Source organism: Eleutherodactylus coqui, chromosome 6, assembly GCF_035609145.1.
Source record: "Eleutherodactylus coqui strain aEleCoq1 chromosome 6, aEleCoq1.hap1, whole genome shotgun sequence".
Lineage (NCBI taxonomy): Eukaryota > Metazoa > Chordata > Amphibia > Anura > Eleutherodactylidae > Eleutherodactylus > Eleutherodactylus coqui.
Window position 1 is genome coordinate 105129782 of NC_089842.1, and position 22371 is coordinate 105152152.

Genomic DNA, 22371 nt, shown 5'->3' on the forward strand with positions numbered 1-22371 from the left:
TATCCTTAAACATTTTAATTTCGTCTGCAGGTTCTGCTGGTTAATCTAGAATCATGGTGGCCAATCTCAAACCTTCACATGACGTAATCCCTGCAAGCATTCTGCAGCAGAATACCAGAGCAATCATGCAGGAAAACGGCGCTAGCCAAATCCGTACCTTAATCGTCCTAATTTGAGGGGGGTGGGGGGGTGGTTTAGGGGATTTGTTGCAGGATTTAACCCTGGTATTGCAAGGGTTGAATTCTACAGCAGAATTCCACAGCAAAAATAGGCATGCTGAGAACTTTTTGAAAAATGCTGCAGATTTGTTGCTGAAAAATTCACACCATGTGAAGGAGATTTCACACAATGCACCGCAAGTCACAGTAAATTCTGCACCAAAATCTACAGGCTGCCTGTGGGTTTTGATGCAGAATTGAAAATGCCATGAACCCTGCTTGCAATTCTGCATCAAAATTCATAGTTAGACCTGCAGATTTTGATTTGGAATTCCGCAGCTGCGGATTTGGCCGCTTCCTGTCGCATAATTCTGTTCCACGTGAAATGTCCCTTAGGTGTCATTACATGGGTATTACTAACACTAGCATTTTACCAGTAATGGCTAGCTGCACCTAGACTTTCAGTTCATGCCCCAACTGTTGAACTCTTAGGATATAGCACTTATGCCCAGGGAAGCAGCCATAGGGGAGCAGAGGTAGTAGTCACACCCGGGCCCTGTAACCCCTATGCCACACAAGTATTTGGAAAATAGTAGAAAAAAGGAGAGGGTGAAGCAGCACCCAGGAGGCAAAGTTGAAATATCTTTGTAGGGTATTTTTTTCCTTCTTTGCAGGGAAGAAAATGGGAACTATAGTAGCGTTTTTGACCCATGCAGTCAACCCAGAAATGTCACAAACTTTGAAAGAGGACGTATATACAAGCTAGCGTGAGTTAAAAAGTGGGTGTAGGTGCAACTTTCTTTAAGAGAAGCACAAGACGTTAGGTAAATTTTAGCTCAACTTAAACCAACATACATAAACGTGTTTCAGGCTGTAGCACCCCTTCCTCAGTATTTAGCTGGAATACACATCCGGCACTATGATATGTGTTTCAAGGGAGAGCAGCATTGTTGCGAGGAAAAAAAGTGCTTGTGTAAATTAATCCATTAAAAAAATGGATTTCATATTCATGTGAGTTTTTGCGCATCGCCCAATCGTGCGCGGCAATATCGCTCATGGAAATAAGACCTAATTCTTAACTTTCTAAAAGGCATTCAGTCACTATTCAAAATACTAATACCAATGCTGATGAGAAGATATCCAAGAGAAAGTTGGTAGTTGGTTTCTTCATGGATTTGGCTATTGGTTTTCAGTGATACGGTTTACAGGACAGAATCAAGCTATAGGTAATAGGCTGAGACAGAACTCTATATGTGACTAGGAATAATTGCATTACAAGGGTTCATTTACATTGATTCGCAAAATGCAGGTGGAGAAATGCTGATTGCAGCCTCGTCATAGTGATTGAACAAATCCAGGTGTCAGTCACTATCAGCATAGCTCCCCCTGTGTTTTGCAAGTGAGAAATGCTCATGTTATAGCAGTCTTTTACATGTGACAATCATCATAAATTGCTTAAGGAAAAACCATCATTAAGTGAATTGTACATCCCCATGCAGGTTTCATTATAGTTAGCAGCACACCCCCTACTTACACTGGAAGAAGTACTGCCAATATACAGTAGGATGAGTTTTAAGCCTGCATAAAAGATGTGACCAACCACAAAACAGCATTTTGCTTGTTTCTCGACTGATTGCTGGGCATTAGAGATGAGCGAACGTACTCGTTTCGGGCAATTACTCGATCGAGCATCGCTTTTTTCGAGTAACTGCCTAATCGGGTGAAAAGATTTGGGGGTGCCGGGGGTGAGCGGGAGAGAGAGAGTTCCCCCCTGTTCCCCACTGCTACCCCCCGCTCCACCACCCCGCCCCCTGGCGCCCCCCGAATCTTTTCGCCTGAGTAGGCAGTTACTTGAAAAAAGTGATACTCGATCGAGTAATTGCCCGAAACGAGTACGCTCGCTCATCTCTACTGGGCATGTCTGCATGTGGCTATGATTGAGAATAAACATCCATTCGAGCAATCATTGGCCTGTGCCAATGCACCTTGGGTTCTTTCACACGACCGTATGCATTTTTACAATCGCCTGTACGCACCCTAAAATCGCATGAATGAAGAATTGTCGCAATTGAGCCCCAAACATATTATCTGCCATTCGCACAGCCAAAAAAATACGCTACAGCGTGGATATCCATCGATCGGCAGAAATTCTCGGAATGACTACTAATAAGAGATGAGCGAACGTACTCGGATAAGCACTACTCGTCCGAGTAATGTGCCTTATCCGAGTATCGCTGTACTCGTCTTGAAAGATTCGGGGAGCGCCGCGGAGCGGGGAGCTGCAGGGGAGAGCCGGGAGGAACGGAGGGGAGATCTTTCTCTCCTTCTCTCCCGCCCGCTCTCCCCTGCTCCCCGCCGCAACTCACCTGTCAGCAGCGGCGCTCCCCGAATCTTTCAAGACGAGTACAGCGATACTCGGATAAAGCACATTACTCGGACGAGTAGTGCTTATCCGAGTACGTTCGCTCATCTCTACTACTAATGCTTAAATAAAAGTTGCATGTGTGCTTTTTTCATAGTTGTCATGAGAAATAAGTGATCATTTAGTCATGTACATGGGGTTGACCAAATCCCAGACTGCTCTTAATAATTGGCTTCTTGCACCTGACGTTTTGGGTTGTCTTTTATTCATGCCTATAAAAGTTCCTAATAGCAGCCTCCAGAGAAGGCCTATGGCTTGTTGTTCATAGGCAATTCCTGCCATATACTAACATGTCACAGAACGTGTCCTCTAGACCAAGACGTACAACCAATTATGGCTTTCATGGGTCTTTGTGCGCAAGTACTTTATCTCTGCAGGGAAAATAAAGGGTTAATAGAGGTCAGCTGTAAAAGAGCCGAGAAGGGACGGATGCAGAGGCCAGTATATGTGTCCTCTACGCTGCTGGCTTGTTATAGTAACCCAGCTTAATGGTAGTGATATTAACACAGAGCCGCTGGCGTCACGTTACCGTACCTGGTCAGAGGCTGCTGTAATTCTAGCAGAGAGAGTGATGTAAGTTACTGGAGGTTAAAGATGCCTGTACTGCCATTTATTGTTAGCCTCAGACATCGCTATGATGACCCTGCACCCGTGTGCTTCTTCCACTCAAACCAATTGCTGCAATGGTCAGTCATGTTGGGAGTTGTAGTGCTCTATAGAATTGGATTACGGCCATGCTGGGAGTTGTAGTGCTCTATAAATACAGTGTGATAGAATTGGATTACGGCCATGTTGGGAGGTGTAGTGTTCTATGTATAGAGTGTAATAGAAGTATATTACAAATAAGTCCAGGGATTGGGCAATGTTGTCACGAGTGATGGTGCGACAACAGGCTCACAATGGCGCAGCAGCTGATAGATGGAGACGGAGGCCAGATTTTTTTTTTTAAAGTATAACTTTTATTGAACTTAAAACGGTACTCTATGCATAAAACTTTGACCAGAAGTCACACTTACAGTATACCTCGATCTCGGTTTGGCAAGGCACTTCAATCCCTCTTTAAATCTTCATTCATAGTTCTGCATACTGTATTTCAGAAGGTCTGCGGCACACATGACCATCGCGGCCTCAGTGCACCGTGGGTTCCATCTGAACATCACACAGACCGTCTCTCTCATTTACCTATAAAAGGTGTGAAAGGTACATCAAAACAGCGGTATATCACTTTTATAATATAGCTTCTCTTTGGCGCATGTCACCTGTATAAAGTGCCTTGCCATCCCAGTACATGCCCATTATTAACCCCCACATAACCAGCACACATCATTAACGTTTCAACACATAGTAAACCCACAAGCTAAGGCCGCTTCCACACGGGCCATGCAATATCACAGTAAGAAAATTGCATCTCTGTTCTGTGCGAAATCGCTGCGTTTTCTTGCCGCGAAATTGCGATTTTGTATCACTACAAAGTCTCATATGACTCTACAAAGTTGCGCAACTTTGTAGCACTCTTTTGCCACGATTTTCGGGAGGTGGGGGGATTGAAATATAAGCCCTACCCCCAAAATAAGCCCTGGCTGCAATAAAAAAACAAAAAGACCCGAAGCTCCCCGGCACTTGTCTTTAGCAATTCTTCCTGGTACAGTGTTTTGAAAAACCCTGCCTCCAGGAACTGCTGTCACTGATTGGTTCTCGAGCAGCGCAGCTCAGCCAACCAGAGCCAGCACTCGATGAACCAATCACAGCCATTCAATGTCATTTCAGGTCCATTTTGACATCATCTACTTTGTGACAAATTTCTTGAGAGAAGGGAGCCTCCCTCTCCTTTCACGTGGTCTGTGTCTTTCCTTTCTGATCCAGTCAACACACAGTGCTGTCACTGCCCCCATGTGGCACAGCTGAAATTCCTCTTATAAGGCTAATATGACATTGATAGGTGGGCTTAGGTGGGCCCATTATACATTGTCCCTATCAGAGGGGCTGAACTGCTTGGCGGTGTTGCACTATTTGAGTTACCAATGGGGATAGGACCACTTTCTTAGCCTCATAGAGGCTTCTCCAGTGTGGTTCCGTGCACCTCTACCGATATCCCTACCTAAGGGCGAGCACCCACTGGCGTTTTTTTACCTGCGTTTTGCGTTTTGCGTTTTTCCTGCACAGGCATAGAGATAACATGTGTTCCTGTCCACTGGCGTTTTTTTTGCGTTGCGTTTGCGTTTTTAACATAGGAACTGTCAGTTGCATATGTGTCCTTATTTTTCTCCTAATGCACCCATGAATGTCAATGGAAATTAACGGAAAAGCCGCGAAAACGCTGCGAAAAACGCGCGGAAAAATCACGGGAAACGCGGCGAAAACGCTGCGTTTTTTTCCCGCGGAAAACGCAATCGCCAGTGGGTGCTCGCCCTTACTGTGGTTTTGGCCAGTGGAGAAACCTTTACACAGCTGCAGGCGTTTTGTTGGCAGGCACTGCTTTCTTTTGGTGCAGCTCGCCCTGCCAGGTTCCAGACTGGAGGGGGCAGGGCCACACCCTATGGCTAGGGGGATGCAACTGACAGTGGCTGCACCTGCTCTACTGTAAGGGTGAGTGTGGAACGCTACCCCCTCATAATTGTTGGAAGGTGTAGTGCTCTATGTATAAAGTATAGAACTGTATTATGGTCACATTGGTTGAAGTCTTTTTGGATACAGTAGTCAGTTATGTTGAGCAGTGTAGTATTCTATAGAGTTTAGAATTGTATTATCATCATGTTGGTTGATTGGCTGTAGTGCTCTATGTATACAGTATAATAAAATTGTATTACAATCATGTCCAGCTGTTGGTCATGTTTATGTATACAGTAGAATGGAAGTTGTAGTGCTCTACAGATACAGTATAATAGAATTGTAATATGGTCATGTTGTGAGTTGTGGTGTACTATGTATATAGTATCATAGACTTATACAGTATTATGGTGATGTCCAGTGGTCAGTTAGGTTGGGTATACTGTTGTACAGATTTAGCAAACATTAACTTCACATTTAACAAGTTATGTTAACTCAAAGGGTCACTCCAGCGAAAACATGTTTTTCCATCCATGTCCCTTTCACTTGATTGCCTGTCACACTCTGGAGGTCTTCTCTGTATATTGTAGCCACTTCCCTGCAATGCAGCCCCCTGTCAGATGCTTATCAGGCACCATCTTGAGAGTGAGATTTTTTTTTTTAACTTTCAGTTTCACATCTATCCCATTAGCACAGCATTAGCTAGAAGCTGTACCATTTTTGTCTGCTAGGGGGAGAGTGTATTTATCATTACCTTCTATATTCTTCTAAATAAGCTACTGACTATAAGTATACAGTCAGAAGGATGAGCTGTGATCTTCTCTATTATAACTGTGTGACTATGAGCTGTGCGATCAGTAACTGTGACAGGAGAGTATGTGTCCCCCAAAGCAGTTTCAGTGTTAGAGGATAGATACAAAATGAGACTAAAAGAAAACACTGGAGTGCCCTTTACAATGCTTTAAATTGGTCACACCCAGTCGAAGGTTAGTGAGACCGAAACAATTGTTGGGGAGGATTTCAGTCGGCTACATGTAGCAATAAGATCTATTAAGGGGGTTTTAATAGCTCCTATGACCTCTATACTACTCATGACCTCTGAGGATAGGTCATTAGTAGTATTCTCACTGGAAAACCCCTTTAAGGGGAGTATTCTTTCCATGGTGCCATGTATACATGCCTCCCAATTTTCTGAGCGGTCAAAGAGGGACACTTATGGTTTATTGTGTGACAGATCCATTTGTCCATCCATATCTATACACTTGGATGCCTTTAATTTAAATATCAGCACAAAAAACATCCGACTATAGAAATTTGTATGATCCACATTGAACCATATGATGGAGCAATCTACAAATTGGGGTCTCAGATAGAGTTAGAAACCATACAGATAGCTTAGAGAGCAATATGGTAACTTTATTAATGCAAATCTATTTTCAAGGTCAAAGAGAGAGATATTTAAGAGCCAAAGAGAGATAGAGGGACTTAGGTCAAAAACAGGGACTGTCCCTCCAAAAGAGGGACACTTGGGAGGTATGACGTATCCATGGGCAGCCTCAGATATGTGCGGTTACACAGGATGCCAGCCGTCAGCTGCTGGGGAATGGAGAGCTGACTATCCACCCCTCCTAGAAGCCAGCGCTTAAGTTGACTCTCTCTCTTCTCGGCAGTCGTCACGCAACAGGATTCTGTTATCGGCTTAGCTTCCCTGGGCCTTCCCTTACCTTAGCAGCTGGATTGGCAGCCATATTGGTTTTTACTCCGCTTTCCCAGAAACTTTTCAAAAACTTGGCAGAAGCGGACACCAGAATGACCCTCATTTACTAATATTTTGCAAATGTTGAAAAGTAGATATGAATACAAATAACCACACTGATGCTACGGTAATATACAGTAGGCTTCATCTACTAAAGCGCGGTGAAAGACAAGTCACCGGAAATAGACAACCCTTCAAGTCCATTTTGAATGAATACTTGAGATCTTTTGGAAACTATCCGTGAGGGGAGTCCAGGGCTGATGGGGATTGTACAGCGTTCTGCCTGAGACACAACACAATGAATGCAAATGAGCAGTTAATCGGCTTTTACAATGTTGGATGGATGGTGAAAGCATGTGATGTGCTTATAGCTTAAAGCATTACAGGTAATTTGTGTAAAAAGCTATAGTGTGCGAGAGAGAGACAGGGGATTAACAGGCAGGACAGCTCGTGCAGTAAGATGCGCTAGCAAATTAAACAGTTCTTGGCAGGAGCGCTCTATAGGAAGCCTTTTTGGGGGATGAAAAGATATGGACTGATGATGAAGTCATTGGACCTCATGTGCGAAGAATTTAAAGTGCCAGTGCTTGTCTGCACTAGTCTTCATACATGAGTCCGATTAGCAGGATAGCCTTGTATTATACCATAGCTGTGCATGATCTTCAGGAATGTATCCCAAGCTGGACCATAAAGTGGGCAGAGTGTATGATAATTTGTATCAAAGCGTTATCTGCCAGTCTTTTTCACTGATGACCTATCTTCTGGATAAACCATCAATACTTGATAGAGCGGTGGTCCCCCATCCATCAGTTGTTATGGCCCGCTATCCAGGGGAGGAAGTGCTGGTATTGGCCATTGAAATCAGTGGGAATGAAATTCTCTGTTTAGGTCATCAGTAGTTGATAGACGGGGTCCACCACTTGGGAACAACCACCGTCTATCAGCTGATCATCCAGCCGGCTGTCCAGTGCAGCAGGCTGGACCTGCCATAAGCGCACAGCGGAGGAAGTACTGCCGATGACTTTCCTACCTTTGAAATTTATGGTAGGGCCGCGCTTCTGCGGCACATCCGACTTTTTTGCTGCTGAGGACTGGATGGGATGTCCTGACCAGCAGAGAAGCAGGAAGTCCCGAGCGGTGGACTTCTGTCCATCAACTACTGATGACGTATTTCTGAAGAATTTTAAAGGCAGTACTGGGGCAGAGCTTGTCCTATCAATCATCTTAATACCAAACGTCGTGAGAGGCTGTTAATAGCTGATTTAAACTTTTTTTCATTGTTCCTATCATTAAAAAAAGTCATCATTTTTTGCTTCCACGTGTGCTCCTTGGTACTGCTGGTGGTGGGTTCTAAATAGCATCAGTCTTGCCCCTATATATAGAAAAAGATGGCCGCTTCATGTGAAGACTCCTTGGATGACTATATTGCAGTGGAGGTAGTAAAGTGCTCACCTGATATGCTTGTGTATTACACAAAATGTGATTGTTCTCAGTAAGAGAAACCAAGTAATCTTGTAGATATGATACCTTTCAATGGCTAACAAAATACATGATGTTATAGCGAGCTTTTGAACCTCTCAGGATTCTTCCTTAGGCAATACACAACACAGTTAGTGCGTGGTAAATGTGCCATAGTCTACTGCCTGCTCTACAGATCCATATCATAAAGACGTGCAGAAGACAGTGATTAAATAAATATTGCAGGAGAATGGAGAGTTGACTGGAGATCAAATTTGGACTGAATTCAAAAGGTGCATTTGCCTGGGGAAGAATATAGTCCAAATTCAAAACACATTGTTTTATGTACTTGAATAAAGGCTATTCTTCAGCTACAGCTACAGCCATGTCCGACTGATGGAATCCAGACTTGTGCTGGTCAGTGCTCCGTCCTCCTGCAATATATTCTTCCCCCTCTGGCAGCTGACAATGTAGCCCGTTCTTACTTCCCTGCATGAGGAATCATCTCAGGTATACTGCCCTGTACTCTAGGCTGACAGGCAGGCAGAAAGCTATATCTATTGGCTGCTCTGCAGTAAACAGAGGATCGCTATGTAGAGGGCAGGTTGTGGGGAGAGTGACTGAGCATGTGCGTCCTCCAACGTCCCGCTTATTAGGTGCATGTGCACATTTATATATACTGTGAACACCAGGTTGTGCCATACTGTGTAAGTAAATCTCATAACTCTTCACTGGATGACTGACTTTTTAAATTGAGTTTAAATACAAAATTTGTTCAGAATTTGGTGTTTTATTAAAATATACTTATTATTCTTCATGTGATCGCCCCTTTAACTCCTTAAGGATGAAGCGCGGTAACTATACAGCCCTTGGTCCTGGGCTTTAATCCTGGCCGAAGTAGAAGTGCAGTGCTTAAGGATTAAAGCCTCTGCTTCTGAAATCAAGCAGGAGCAGCTCGGTTCCTCAGCTGTCCTCTGCCTTCTCCTTTCCATGCTACATAGTGCTCAACGAGCACTATGTACTAAAGAGTGAAAGTGCTACTTCCACAATACGACCCGGGGATCACGTGACTTCCAGGTGCCCCTATTAGAACAGAGCCGCTGGGTCCTAGCAGACTCTGATCAGCTCTATTAGTGATTATTGTCACTACAGAGGATGTTTTTTCCTGTAACTGGAACTCCTATGCATGCCCCGGCTACAGTGGAAAAGTGTGATGTCATGGTGGTCATAGATAGTAAAAAATAAGTTATAAAATAAATTTTAAAAAATTACAGAATAAAATAAAAATCTATACATTAAAAAGAAAACGAGACACCCCCGACGCCAATGAAAATCATCATCAGTGCCCTGTAATCCAAAACTATACAATATTATATATCAAAACATCCGAAACAAAATGAGGAACCCATTCCCATACTTTATTTTAGTGTAAATATACTAATTTTTAAAATAAATAACTCTAAATTTTTAAAAAAATCATTTTTTAGCTTTTTACCCACAATAAAAATAAAAAGCGTAAAAAAAGGCAGTGAAAAAAGAAAAAGATATAAAAAATAGTCCTATCTGTTATGGCGGAAAAAAACATAGCAAAAACATTTTTGGCAACTGAAGAAAAAAAAAATAAGGTAGTAAAACGACCACATGGGTAAAATCCCTAAAAAGTGTCTGGACCTTTAGGACCCAAACATCCTGGTCCTTAAAGGGTTAAATATCCTGTGAATTTGGCGCAAATGTCATATGAGAGCTGATCAGCTCTTTCCTACACTTTCTATAGTCAGTAACAGATTTGGATATGTGATTAGCCTTCTGATTTCATGCAATTGGCCTAGGAACTAAAAACAGGGTTTGCTTCTTGGAATTAGGACTGTACCTTAGGAGAGAGAAAGTTGTGGCTCGGGCAACATTGCTTGAGATTACTATAGGAAGCATCACTGTCCTGGGAATGTGAGACTTGCACCCCTACATGGTCCTAAAATTATGAAAAGTTTGCTAGCCAGCTACATTCCCTAGATTATTGATTGTGCTGTGTTATTTATGGACCTCCATTACAAAACCTCAGCTGGATGAAGTGGAATATAGTTGCGTTTTTACAACCGTACATGAAGTGGCTTCAGCATTGTATGGAAACGGGTGTTCCAAAGATCGGCCCTTCTCATATATCATGAGAACACATGCTCATGGACTAAAAATTGCTAAACTTTCTTTCTTAAAGAAATACTTCAAATCAAAACTTTGTAGCGGTAGATGCTCTTTGTCATGAATACATGTATTTTGATTCCATGAAACTAACTTCTATAATCATGTTTTTTGTCTTACAGGACAAGGACAATTCTGGTGCCACTATTCTGCACTTAGCTGCCAGGTTTGGCCACCATGAAATAATTGGTTGGTTACTACGATTTGGAACGAATGATGCAATGATAACTACAGACACTGGAGCACTTCCTGTACACTATGCAGCGGCCAAAGGAGATCTCCCTACATTGCAACATCTCATAGAGTATTGTCCAAAGTAAGATGTCAATGGGCTCTTGTCCATGATATTATCCATTTGTATTTACCCTAAGGATTTGTATTCTATTGTACTTATGTTCTCTATAGGTCTATCTCGGCTGTTTTTATGTACTTATTCTTCTATATTCAGTGATTCAGATACTCTGGAAAATTGTAACATTATAGGAGTTGTATCAGAGTAGAACCCAAACTGATAATGAGCGTGCGGTTTTGCAGGTAAACAGTATTAGGCTGGTTTCACACAAACGAGAAAATTGTGTAAGATTTGTGCGTTGCAAGATGCTTAAATGTTGTGGGAATATGAACCCCATTCTTTTGAATGCAGTCATATACACGAGTGATGTTTTCCTACATAGTGGTGTGGGAAGAAATCGTGACATTGTAGTGGCCCAGAACATATATTCTTGGCCCCTCCATGAATGTCATACATGTAATGTCTTGTGTAGATGCACTGTGCAGAAACTGTCCTATCATTTGTTATGTGCATTGCACAGCTGCAGTGGATGAAGAATTAATGTCCGTGAATGTATCCATCTCATGTCATGTGGTATGTTTGGAGTCTATAAATATAAGTGATTGGGTGTGATAATAGGCTTCTAGTTCTTCTTCAGAGTTTGATCATCAGGAGTTCTTCTGAGTGCCAGCCACATGGGGGTACCTTCAACCCTCATGTGGTGAAGAGAATGGAAGAGGAATAAAGGTATCTTCAGGATATCAATGTGAAGAGCCAGTAGTGAGTAAGGAGAAAGTGTCAGAGAGTGAGTACAAAGGCGAGCCCAGACCACCGTGCAGAGGTACTGTGTCCAGAGATTATTTGTGGAGAGTCTGCCCCTTCCCTTTTTCCAGGAGTGGTCTCAGACAGATAACTAGGACTGTCGTTCTGGTACATCCTGAGTATACCCTTCCAGGAGTGGTTCTGTACAAGTCCTAAGGATTGTAGGACCAGCATAATCCTGAGTTCCTCCCAGATGGTATTTCTCTGTATTGCCTGCATCGGTGTATTACTGTACCTTGTGAAGTGTTCCAGTTACTAAAGTAAAGTTTTCCCAGGCCCTGACCATTCCCAGGGACTGAGGTACTAAAAAGTTAACAGTGTGTGGACTCTGCTTATTACCGCCGACGTCCTATACCGGTGGAAAAAGGAACAGTGGTATCACCTGAAAATCTCTGTAAATGTTTATTGACCATCCCTATCCTAGAGGTGTCTGGAAGTGGCCTAGTGGCACTTGGGACGAGGTCCGGGAAGGGGACTGGTGAGTGCTGCCGTGACCTGTGACAGTTTTACCCACCCAGCTCCTCGTGTCAAGAGTAGACCCTCCTAGTCACCACAACATGCTCTAACTTTTTGCGTTCCTCGCAATGCTCTGCCCATTGTTTTCAATGGGAACTATAATGCCTCGCATGCCATGCAATGTGCATACGTGTGTGATGAAAGCTTTCCTAGCCTAAGTTTCATGGCCTAATATCATGCTCGCTGGTGTGTAGGTAGCCTCAGGGCCCTTTTATCATCCAAGAAATAAATGGCCTCTTACCTCCCAGCAGAGGAGGTGAAAGACTAATGAAGGAGACACACCTCAAAACTCATGCCAACAGGAGGTAATGATGCCACGAGCTGCATTTGATAATTCTTCCTTCAGGCACAGTGAGAGTCTGTGTTGGCGCTGGGACCGCTGAATAGCGCTAGATGGCACTTGCACAGCTGCTGATTGGTTGGCTGTATCAGTGCTGTAAATACGTTAATGATGTCTGTATGAACCAGCTGATTAGTAGCTGTGCACATACTGAGTCTTTGGACCAGAGCGGTTACCCAACACTATTCTAATGCATCCTAGTGTCTGGCCCAGAGGCCCAGGGGGGTTCCACTGGCTCCTTGGTAGGCTGGTTCAAGCCTGGTAGAGCCCTAATAACCCCCCTTATAACCTAAGCATACCTGCAAGCGATATGTGGAGCTGTTTAATGGGGTCTTTTCACTGTAGGGCTGATTTATTTGTCTGTTTGTCACTTTGTGAGTTAAGAAAACAATGAACATTAGTGATTATTTTTCTCTGTGCTAAAAAAAGTAGCAGCTCTCTAGAATTAAAAGTCACAAATAGATTTTTTTGGACCTTACAGAGCCATCATTTTGTTGGTAAGGGAAAGTAAAGTAGAGGCAAGCATATAGCGACACATAAAGGACTTTACAGTATAAGGACCACGAAAAACTGCTCCTCATAGCTCAGCTTGCTGCACCCCTATGTGTGATATGAAGAAATTAGGGCTCATGCGGTTCAATGCAATCAGGTCTGAATTTCTAGGTTTGAAGTGGAGATAGATGTTACAGTGAATTCCAAACTTTTTACACTGTGGTGGAGTCTATTTTGTTGAATTTTACCAGTTTACTGTCATCAAAGAGCTGCAAATTTTGGCACAAGTGGTACATTTTTGCGCCCTGCTTGCCTTTTCCTAAAGGTGGATGAGGTTTAAGAACAAAAAGGGCATGGACTTCTACAACTTGTCGGCTTTACTATAATTCATGTCAGAAACTGGAGAATGACTGGCAAGACATGCGCCAAATATATTAGGGATGTGCGTCTGTTAATAATTTATCTTCAACTCCTCTGAAATTATAAGTGCTACATACTGTGTCATCTGTATAGTGCTACTCATAATCAATGCTGTGCACTTGAAATGAATAATGCATACTGTGCCCCCAGAAATGATTTAGAATGCATACTCTGCCCCCTCTGAAATGAATTATATAGTACATGCTGCAGCCTCTCAAATTATCTTGTGTGTTCTATAGCTGTGTCTGTACTGCCATGAAGATATCTTTCAGCCGCAACTCTTCTTTGAACATAAACTTCCCATTTTAGTGCTGCCTCCAATGCCCCTTCCAGTGCCCTGACACAACAGTTAGCCCCCATCGGGTCCAAAATAATGCCAGCACTGCAGCTCCCAGCACAGTAATAATCTCTCTTTGCTGCCTTAATGTTGGAGGTCATCAACAGAAAAACAAAAATTCCTGGAATACCCTGTTAACCCATATTGTCCCAGGTTGGGTTGGTACTGTAGTTTCCGCTCCTGTTGAATTCAATGTGAGCTGTGCCTGCAGTACCAACTGGGGCCACTGTGCTACGGTCAATGCAATTTGCTTCCTGCACTGACAGTCATCCAAAGAATCAGCCGATCATGGGGATCCCAAGTGGTGGATCCCTGCCAATTATCTATTGATGATTTGTCGGTTATTTACAGAAAAAAAGTACAAGTCCTGGAATACTCCTTAAACAGAGGAAATTACAAGTGGAGAATATAAGAGGTGGTAATTCAAGTTCCAGCATGTCCATGCTGATATGTAATATTAAAAAAAAAAACATTTCAAGAAGGGAGTATAAAAGACTTACAAATTCCAGCACCCCTAGGCTATCATAATGAGAAATCAGAAGGGGAGAGCTACAACTTCCAGTGTTTCCGTCTGGATATAAGATCTCACCTAAAAATCCATAATCAAAAGACTTTCAGTCTTCACTGCTGAGGTCCAACCCTCATGACATCATTACAGGTATCCAGCACTAACATACAGTCTATTCTCCACTGCTGAACTCCGCCCCTCATGACATCATCGCTGGTCCTGATCTTTTCCATAGCACACAAGCAAGTCCTTTTCTTCTATCTTCTTTGCCACCTGTAGCAAGATCCTTGACACTTCAGGTGTGGTGGGCCCTGGCGCTGGCCCAGGTTTGCCGGGGTCTGGCACCGGGTCTATTCTTTATTACTGAAAAGGATATTGTAATCTCAGAAAAATTCCTTCTGGCGGGCCCAGATTATTTTTCATTTTTTAGGGGGGTGGCAGAAGAGGGGTGGAGTTAAGGGATATGGAAGATGGTAACTTTCTCGTGTTTGGAATGGAATACACTGAAATTTTCTCAATGCTGGTCACTGATGTATTTTTATATTTACTCCCTGCTGTGTATATTTGTGTTATCTCCGCATCCATGTGCTGTATTTTATGTTTTTCACCTGCTCTTGCACTAGTCACCTGGTGTTTTAGTTTAGAAAGCACATAAATTATTTATCTCAGGTGAGAGCTTTCTCTTCACAATGCTTCCTCTGGATGATGATAGTTTCTTTTACAAACACCTGAAATTCCATCTTCATCACAATTAAGGGCTCAATAGGCCGATGTATCATTTGATTTTATGTTGATGTGTGTGCAGAAGGATTGTGTGATCGAAGCACAAATTAACACTAATTATATCTGCTGATTTTTCCATGTCTTTGTTTTCTTGCTCCCCTCGAGCTTGGTTGATGCGTTCTACATGTCTTGGGTCATCCATTAGGGATATTAATGCCATTAAATGCATAGCATTACATTGGATACTTAAAGAGGATCCGGTCACTCTCCTGATATGTCTGTTTTATTATTCATTCCTTTATTATTCCTTCTGGAATTACATTTACATTCCCCTTGTCAAAAAGGTGTGTTCCTACAAAGTTTGACACTGACGGCACAGACTGGACAATGTCAGAGGGGGCAGGGACTCATCCCATTGACAAGGGGAATGGTAATGTACAGTTGTCAATTTATTCATACATTTTCAGGAGGAACCATAGACATTCAACATACACTATCAGTTAAAAGAATGGACACACCTTTTCATTCCATGGTTTTCCATTTTTTTTACTACATTGTAAATTTGAATTGAAGATGTGAAAACTGCTTTGAAAGCTTTGCACAGTCTTGGCTTTCTCTTAATCAACTTCATGAGGTCTTCCAACAGTCTTGAAGGAGCTCCCAGAGGTGTTGAGCACGTGTTGGCTGCTTTTCTTTCACTCTGCAGTCCAAGCAGGGGCGTAACTATAGAGGATGCAGGGGATGCGGTTGCACCCAGGCCCAGGAGCCTTAGGGGGCCCATAAAGCCTCTCTTCTCCATATAGGGAGCCCAGTACTATGAATAAAGCATTATAGTTGGGGGCCTGTTACAGGTTTTGCATTGGGGCCCAGAAGCTTCAAGTTATGTCTCTGTGCAGCATGGTTTAGGTATGGGTACGGGTACATATAGGGGGGGCCCCAGCTCACCTTTTGCATCAGGGCCCCTGAGTCTTTAGTTACGCCCCTGAGTCCAAGGATAACTTTACATGGGTGAGTGCGATATTGGGCTGTGAAACTCGGGCCCATATCATGCTCAGGAACGTGCGATTTCCGCACGGAAGTACTGATCCTCCGACGCAGCTTTCACCCGTGCCAGAGGATTGGTAGCTGTTTCCCATTGTTTGCAGTGGGAATCTTCACATCATGTGTAGCACGCACGCCCTGCAATGGTTTTCCCACCCCATTAAAAACAATGGGCGAGGCGTTGATTGGTCTCACAACACACAAATCTCTCACAATTTTCTCAGCCATTTGAAAGCAGCCTAACGCATTTCAAACCATCTCATTTGGGTTTACGTTGGGTGATTGTGGGGGCCATGTTAGGGTAGAGAATCAAATCAAAAAAATTAACAACCATTACTCACCTTCTCATGTTGCATCCGGTCTAGTATCCCTGTAACATGTATTTCTTCGATTAAGTGGGGCCACTGTGATGGTCGTTATTATGGGTGCACTGTGGCTGTCTCTTACGGAAGCATTCTGGCTGTCTTTATTATTAGAGCACTGTGGCTGTCTTCAGAGACAGTGCCAGGGAGCGTTTCGACCCCCCACTACCATTCACAGTAAACGGGTCATTCATAGACGAATACTGCCTCTTTACACAGGCAGATTGTCTTTTGATTTTTTTATGCCTGCATGATCATTCAGATCCTGCGGACATTTACACTGAACGATGACATTCAGATCCCCGCGATCCAGCAAGAATCTAAACAATAATTAACGATTATAATCGTTCAGTGTAAAATAGCCTTTTTGCACTTCCAGTCAGATTTATCACAAATTTGCTCTGATCACTTAATGGCCTTTAGGTCATATGCAGCATAGTGTCAGTGATGGGATCGGGTCCCACAGGATCCAGGAAAGCCTTTCTCAATGTTTGCATTGACCCCCCTGGATGGAATCTGATCTATGTGCATGAGCATGGCCAGCTCCAGCTTTATGTGGACCCCTGGGAGTTGGAGTATAATTGGTCCTCTTTAGAGATGAGCGAATGTACTCGGTAAGGCCGATTTCGCAATCGAGCACCGCGATTTTCGAGTACTTCACTACTCGGGTGAAAAAATTCAGAGGGCGCCGTGGGTGAGCGGGGGGTTGCAGAGGGGAGTGGGGGGGAGAGGGAGAGAGAGAGAGCTCCCCCCTGTTTCGCGCTGCTACCCTCCACTCCACCACGCCATGCCCCGCCCCCCGAATCTTTTCACCCGAGTAGTGAAGTACTCGAAAATCGGGGTGCTCGATTGCGAAATCGGCCTTACCGAGTACGTTCGCTCATCTCTAGTCCTCTTGCCTTTGTTTGAACCCTAAGTTGGCCATACATTAGGGATTCCAGAATCCATTTTCTGAACTACTTGTTGTTCATGGTTGATCTGTGAAGGTCGTTGTATTGGATGACAATGCCATAAGGTAAAACAACAAATCACCCATTGATCTCTGCCATGATCTGTGGCCTGGTTTGGGCTTCCGCTGATGGGATGCAGATCTGTCTTTCATCATGGATGACTTTTCAACTACAGCCCTCGAAGACTGAAAAAAAATCCAACATGCCCATCTACAAACTCTAGTGTACTGCCAGCTCTAGAGCACGTTGACATTTCCCTTCTTCCACAGTAAGAGCTGACTTCTCGTTGCCTTTGGGCCTGTAATTGCCCAAGAAGTGCCTGGCTTGTTACTAGTTGTAATGATCTACATCTTGCAGGCAATATATGTTGATGGAGTCTTTGTTTCTTCCCACCATATGGCGGTAGGCGCACTTTAAACTTGATGCTGTAAGTTCAGTCATCGTGGTCTGCAGCGTATTCTTGTTAATTGTTAATCAGCTGGGGTAGTGACAGTCAATGATAACAAGCGCTTGCTTTCCAGACTGTATTGTTTGTAGCTGTCATGGTAACGCCGAGGCTGACCTGTAGTAAGTTAATGAGATGTAACCAATACATGGAGTTCCGACATCCCAGCTTCCTGCGTGCGTAGATTCAGGTGACCCCCAACAAAACAATACAGGAAGGTGCGCTGGTAAAGTTTTATTTCCCAAGCAAGGTTAACAATAGTAACACAGAAGGTTAACAGTGTTACTGTTAACTGAGTGATGGAAGAGAAAAATCTATGTATTTTTTCTAGAAGGGTGAAATTAGAGCAACCTTTTAATGTGATAAAAATAATAATAATAATAGAAAATTGATGTATTAGCCAAAAAAAATCTAAGTTATTAGAATCAGCTCATATACACGTTTCGAGGTGTTAGAACCTCTTCCTCAGTACTTGCTTGGGTTATACTATACAAAAGCATACATATACGGTATAGGGAAGAGAAAAAAACTGAATATCAAGGAAAAAATTGAGTTGAAACCCTTAACGTATGCCAGCTTTTTCAAGAAGGGCAGGAAAATGGAAATATGGTTGCAATCAAATTTATTCAAACCTAACTGAAAATTACAACAGATGCACAAGAAAACGGAGTAGGTGAGCGTAGGGTAAAAAACCTTTTTACCTTATTGAACAATCCAGACAGCCATAGAGGAACAAGGAGCATGTGCCGTCTGATATTTTTCAGGCAAGCACATTGCCCTTAGGCCAGCTTCACCCGGGCAATGCCATGCGAGAGTGAGTGAAAACGCATGATTATGAAACCAATGATTTTCAATGGTTACATTCTCATTTGCGATGTTTTCCCTCCTGCGAAGCTGCGTGAAAAATAAACACAGCATCTCCTTTCTTTTTGCGATATTGCTCCTTGTTGTGAACCCAATGGGAGAACATTGTGATTCCCTGCTGCGGCTGTAACAACTACGGCAGGGAATTCCTTCAGCCCCGCAGGAATGCAAGGCTGTTTCTATGTGAATACGCCTCACATCCAGGGGATTTCAGAAAGACTGTGAGGGTGGTATTGGGCCATGAATTACGGCACGATATCACCCTCACCAGTGTGAAGGAACCCTAAAGAGAGCAGTGTCAGGCATCACCCACCTGACAACACACTAGACATCAGACCTCTGGAGGCTGTACCTGTCAAAGGGAAGGGAAGAGGGGGTCTGCATAAGATGCAGACAGGAAATACAGATGTCCAGACCATCCTCGGGGAAGGGGAGAGAGACACTTCAGACTAAACATGCATAACACCAAGCTTTGAGTGGGAATAAACCAGAATGAATAAAATGACCAGAATCCTCTAGACCAGAGGTGGCACGCAGAGCCCTCCCTGCTGTCACGCACCGCTGTCGGCCGCTCACCACGTTGTGACTTCAGTGTGCAGCCAGGAATATTCTTCCCCCTCCCCTGACATGTCTTCTTAGGTTCCACAAGAGCAGGGGGAGGAGGCATCCAGCAGCACACACTGATGTCACTTTTTCTTCTTTGTATAAAAAACAAAAATACATATATTTGGCTATACCTCTATGGTTTTTTTAAGCTGGAGCGCTGTCCCTTACACTTGGTTCAGAGTTTCTGCAGGTCAATAATGCAGAGCCATAGGGACTTCATTCACTACCGTACAAGCTCCATGCTTGTGACTTTGCCTTATGCATGGGGACTTACTGACACTGTGCACACAAGCACTGGTCTGCATTCTTATCTGGGTTCCATGAATGGAAAACATTGATTACTGGGAAGAATGTGGCTCTACTACTCTCCATTGAAGCTGCACAATTACTCATACATTTATCTGGCCATACAGGTAATATTTATAGGTTTACCAATTAGATGATGATAAATTCTCTCTATCAGTAGGATACACAACCTGACCAGAACTGTCTGCTTGCATTGATATCCATGAATAGCTGGCAATTAATCAACGCTGCTATTCTATCTATATGTGGGGCTGTGCAGTGTGACAACTCAAGATAGTCTTTATCTGGATCAGTCAGCTGGGAATTTGTTGTAGTAAATCAGAATCTGGATTTCTACATGAATATGAAAGTGATAATTACATTGTAAATAGTCGGATGTGGTCCTAAAGTGATATCAGCCACAATGTGCCTGCACCTAGCAATGTCACCAGCACAGTCCCATACAAGCCATAGCTCCATTCATGTACATGGAGGGCGATTACAGGAGTACCGGGCACTTTAGGATTAAAGCAATGTATTTCTCATGCACACTGTCCCATTCTGTTCTGGCTGTTTGTCTGCGATTAGCATGCATTCCAATATATATAATTGGGACATCTCTTGTACTGTAATGCAGTATCTCCAGAAGTCTATGACAACATACTCAGCTCTTGGACTCTATGGGGCATCTCTAGAATTGTATGGGAGTATCCCTACACTGTAAGGGCTCCCACCCACTGGCGTTTTTTTCTCCACTGCGATACGATTCTAAAGTTAAAGTCTCGCATTGCAGTGCGAGAAAAACGCAGGCAGATATCCCAAAATCGCTGGGATATCGCTGCGACATCGCCAGTCTTTTCAATGGGCCAGCGGCAGCAGCGCTAGCCCCATTGAAAAGACATGGAGAATGCCGCTGACTTCTGCCACAGCTATTACTTCTGTCACAGCTGTGGCAGAAGTCAGCGGCATGCTATCCCGTTGCTTTCAATGCCAATCCCATTGAAAGCAGTGGTTTCTGATAAGCCTCGCAGAATGATTATCGGAGAAGGGCTTGAAATATAAGCCCTTCTCCGATAATCATAAAAAAGGGGTTAAAAAAATAATTTAAAAGTTACTCACCTCTCCTACTGTCAGCCGCGTCCTGTGGCTGGCTCCCTGGCACTGCTACTGAGCTCTTCCAGAAGACAGGGATTTAAAAATCCCCGCCTACTGAAAGGGCTGTGCAGATTTGCTGAGGGCTCAGCCAATAGCAGCTACTGCTTAGCTATTGGCTGAGCGCTCAGCCAATGACAGATAGCTCTTAGCTATTCATTCATAAATAGCTAAGATATTGCTATTCATGAATGAATAGCTAAGAGCTATCTGCCATTGGCTGAGCGCTCAGCCAATAGCTAAGTACTAGCTGCTATTGGCTGAGCCCTCAGCCAATCCGCACAGCCCTTTTAGGAGGTGGGGATTTTTAAATCCCCGTCTGCTAAAAGAGCTCAGTAGCAGTGCCGGGGAGCCAGCCGGAGGAGGGCGCGGCTGACAGCAGGAGAGGTGAGTAACTTTTTAATTATTTTTTTAACCACTTTTTTATGATTATCGGGGAAGGGCTTATATTTCAAGCCCTTCTCCGATAATCATTCTGCGGGGCTTGTCAGAAACCACTGCTTTCAATGGGATCGGCCATGGGATAGCATGCCGCTGACTTCTGCCACAGCTGTCACAGCTGTCACAGCTGTGGCAGAAGTCTGCGGCATTCTCCATATCTTTTCAATGGGGCTAGTGCTGCTGCCGCTGGCCCCATTGAAAAGACTGTCACAGCAATATCGCAGCGATTTTCTCGCACTGCTCTGCGAGAGTTTTCACTTACTCTCGCAGCGCAGTGGAGAAAAAAACGCTAGTGGGTGGGAGCCCTAAAGGAGCATCTTTGGCACTGTATGAGGACATTTCTGTTAACTATCTCTGCTAACTTATCTCCAAGAAATTCCACTATCGTATCTAATTATATAATACTAACGTTAATATTTCCTGCATAGACTAAGCATTCCGTGTTGTCTTCATATGTTATTAGACAATTTAGACTGGGTCACATTTCAGATTAAAATTTCTGTTCTTCTTGTTCCGTCATGGAAGAGAAGAAGGAAAAAACAGCATGTCGGATCCATAAAATGACGTAAACCCACTGCGCCTAACGGAATCCAATAACTGTCATGGTTTCTATTATTTCAACAGAAAAAAGTATCACGGCAAGTTATCTCTGCAGTTTTTTTTTTGCTGCCTTAATTCTGTCTCTGCAAATAGTATTATATAAGGGTGGTTTCACATTTGCGTTTGAACCTCTAGTCGGAGCTTCATGCGGCTGAAAATCCTAGGAGAAAAAAGCACTGCATGCAGTGCTTTTTCTTCTGTCCAAAAGTCGGCCAGCTGGACGAAAAGCGGGTGGACCCCATTATAGTTGGCCATGGGGATTCCCCTTTACTGCAGGAAAATGGAATCCCCAAGCGCAGATGTGAAAACACCCTAATCTGCCCAACACCAGCTCCAATGTCAATACTCCATGTCTCCAGTTTTTAGTTAGGTACGCCTTGGCAGAATTTGTCGTTGCAAGACTACGGCAGCATGCTCCCTCACTGGTTAGCACTTCGTCCTTTCGAATCCCACCAGAGACAACATCTGCTTGGAGCTTGTATGTTCTCCCAGTGTTTACGTGGGTTTACGAGGCGCGGGGGGGGGGGGGGGGGGGGGGGGGAGGGGGGGGGTTAATGAGAAAATGTCTGTTCAAAGGGTTGTAGGTAAAGCTTAAAGTGTTTTTCCAAATTGAACAATGTCTGTACAAGCAGCTCCTCATACTCTAATATAACAAATGG

General features: G+C 43.6%; 1 protein-coding gene across 1 annotated transcript in view; it reads left to right on the plus strand.

Annotated features, from left to right (window-relative positions):
* ESPN (espin) overlaps positions 1 to 22371 on the plus strand; it is a 185066-nt gene that overhangs the window by 18266 nt on the left and 144429 nt on the right. The window contains exon 2 of the mRNA XM_066607334.1: positions 10660 to 10853. Within this exon, the coding sequence (XP_066463431.1) occupies positions 10660 to 10853 (194 nt within the window). The remainder of the gene's footprint in view (positions 1 to 10659; positions 10854 to 22371) is intronic.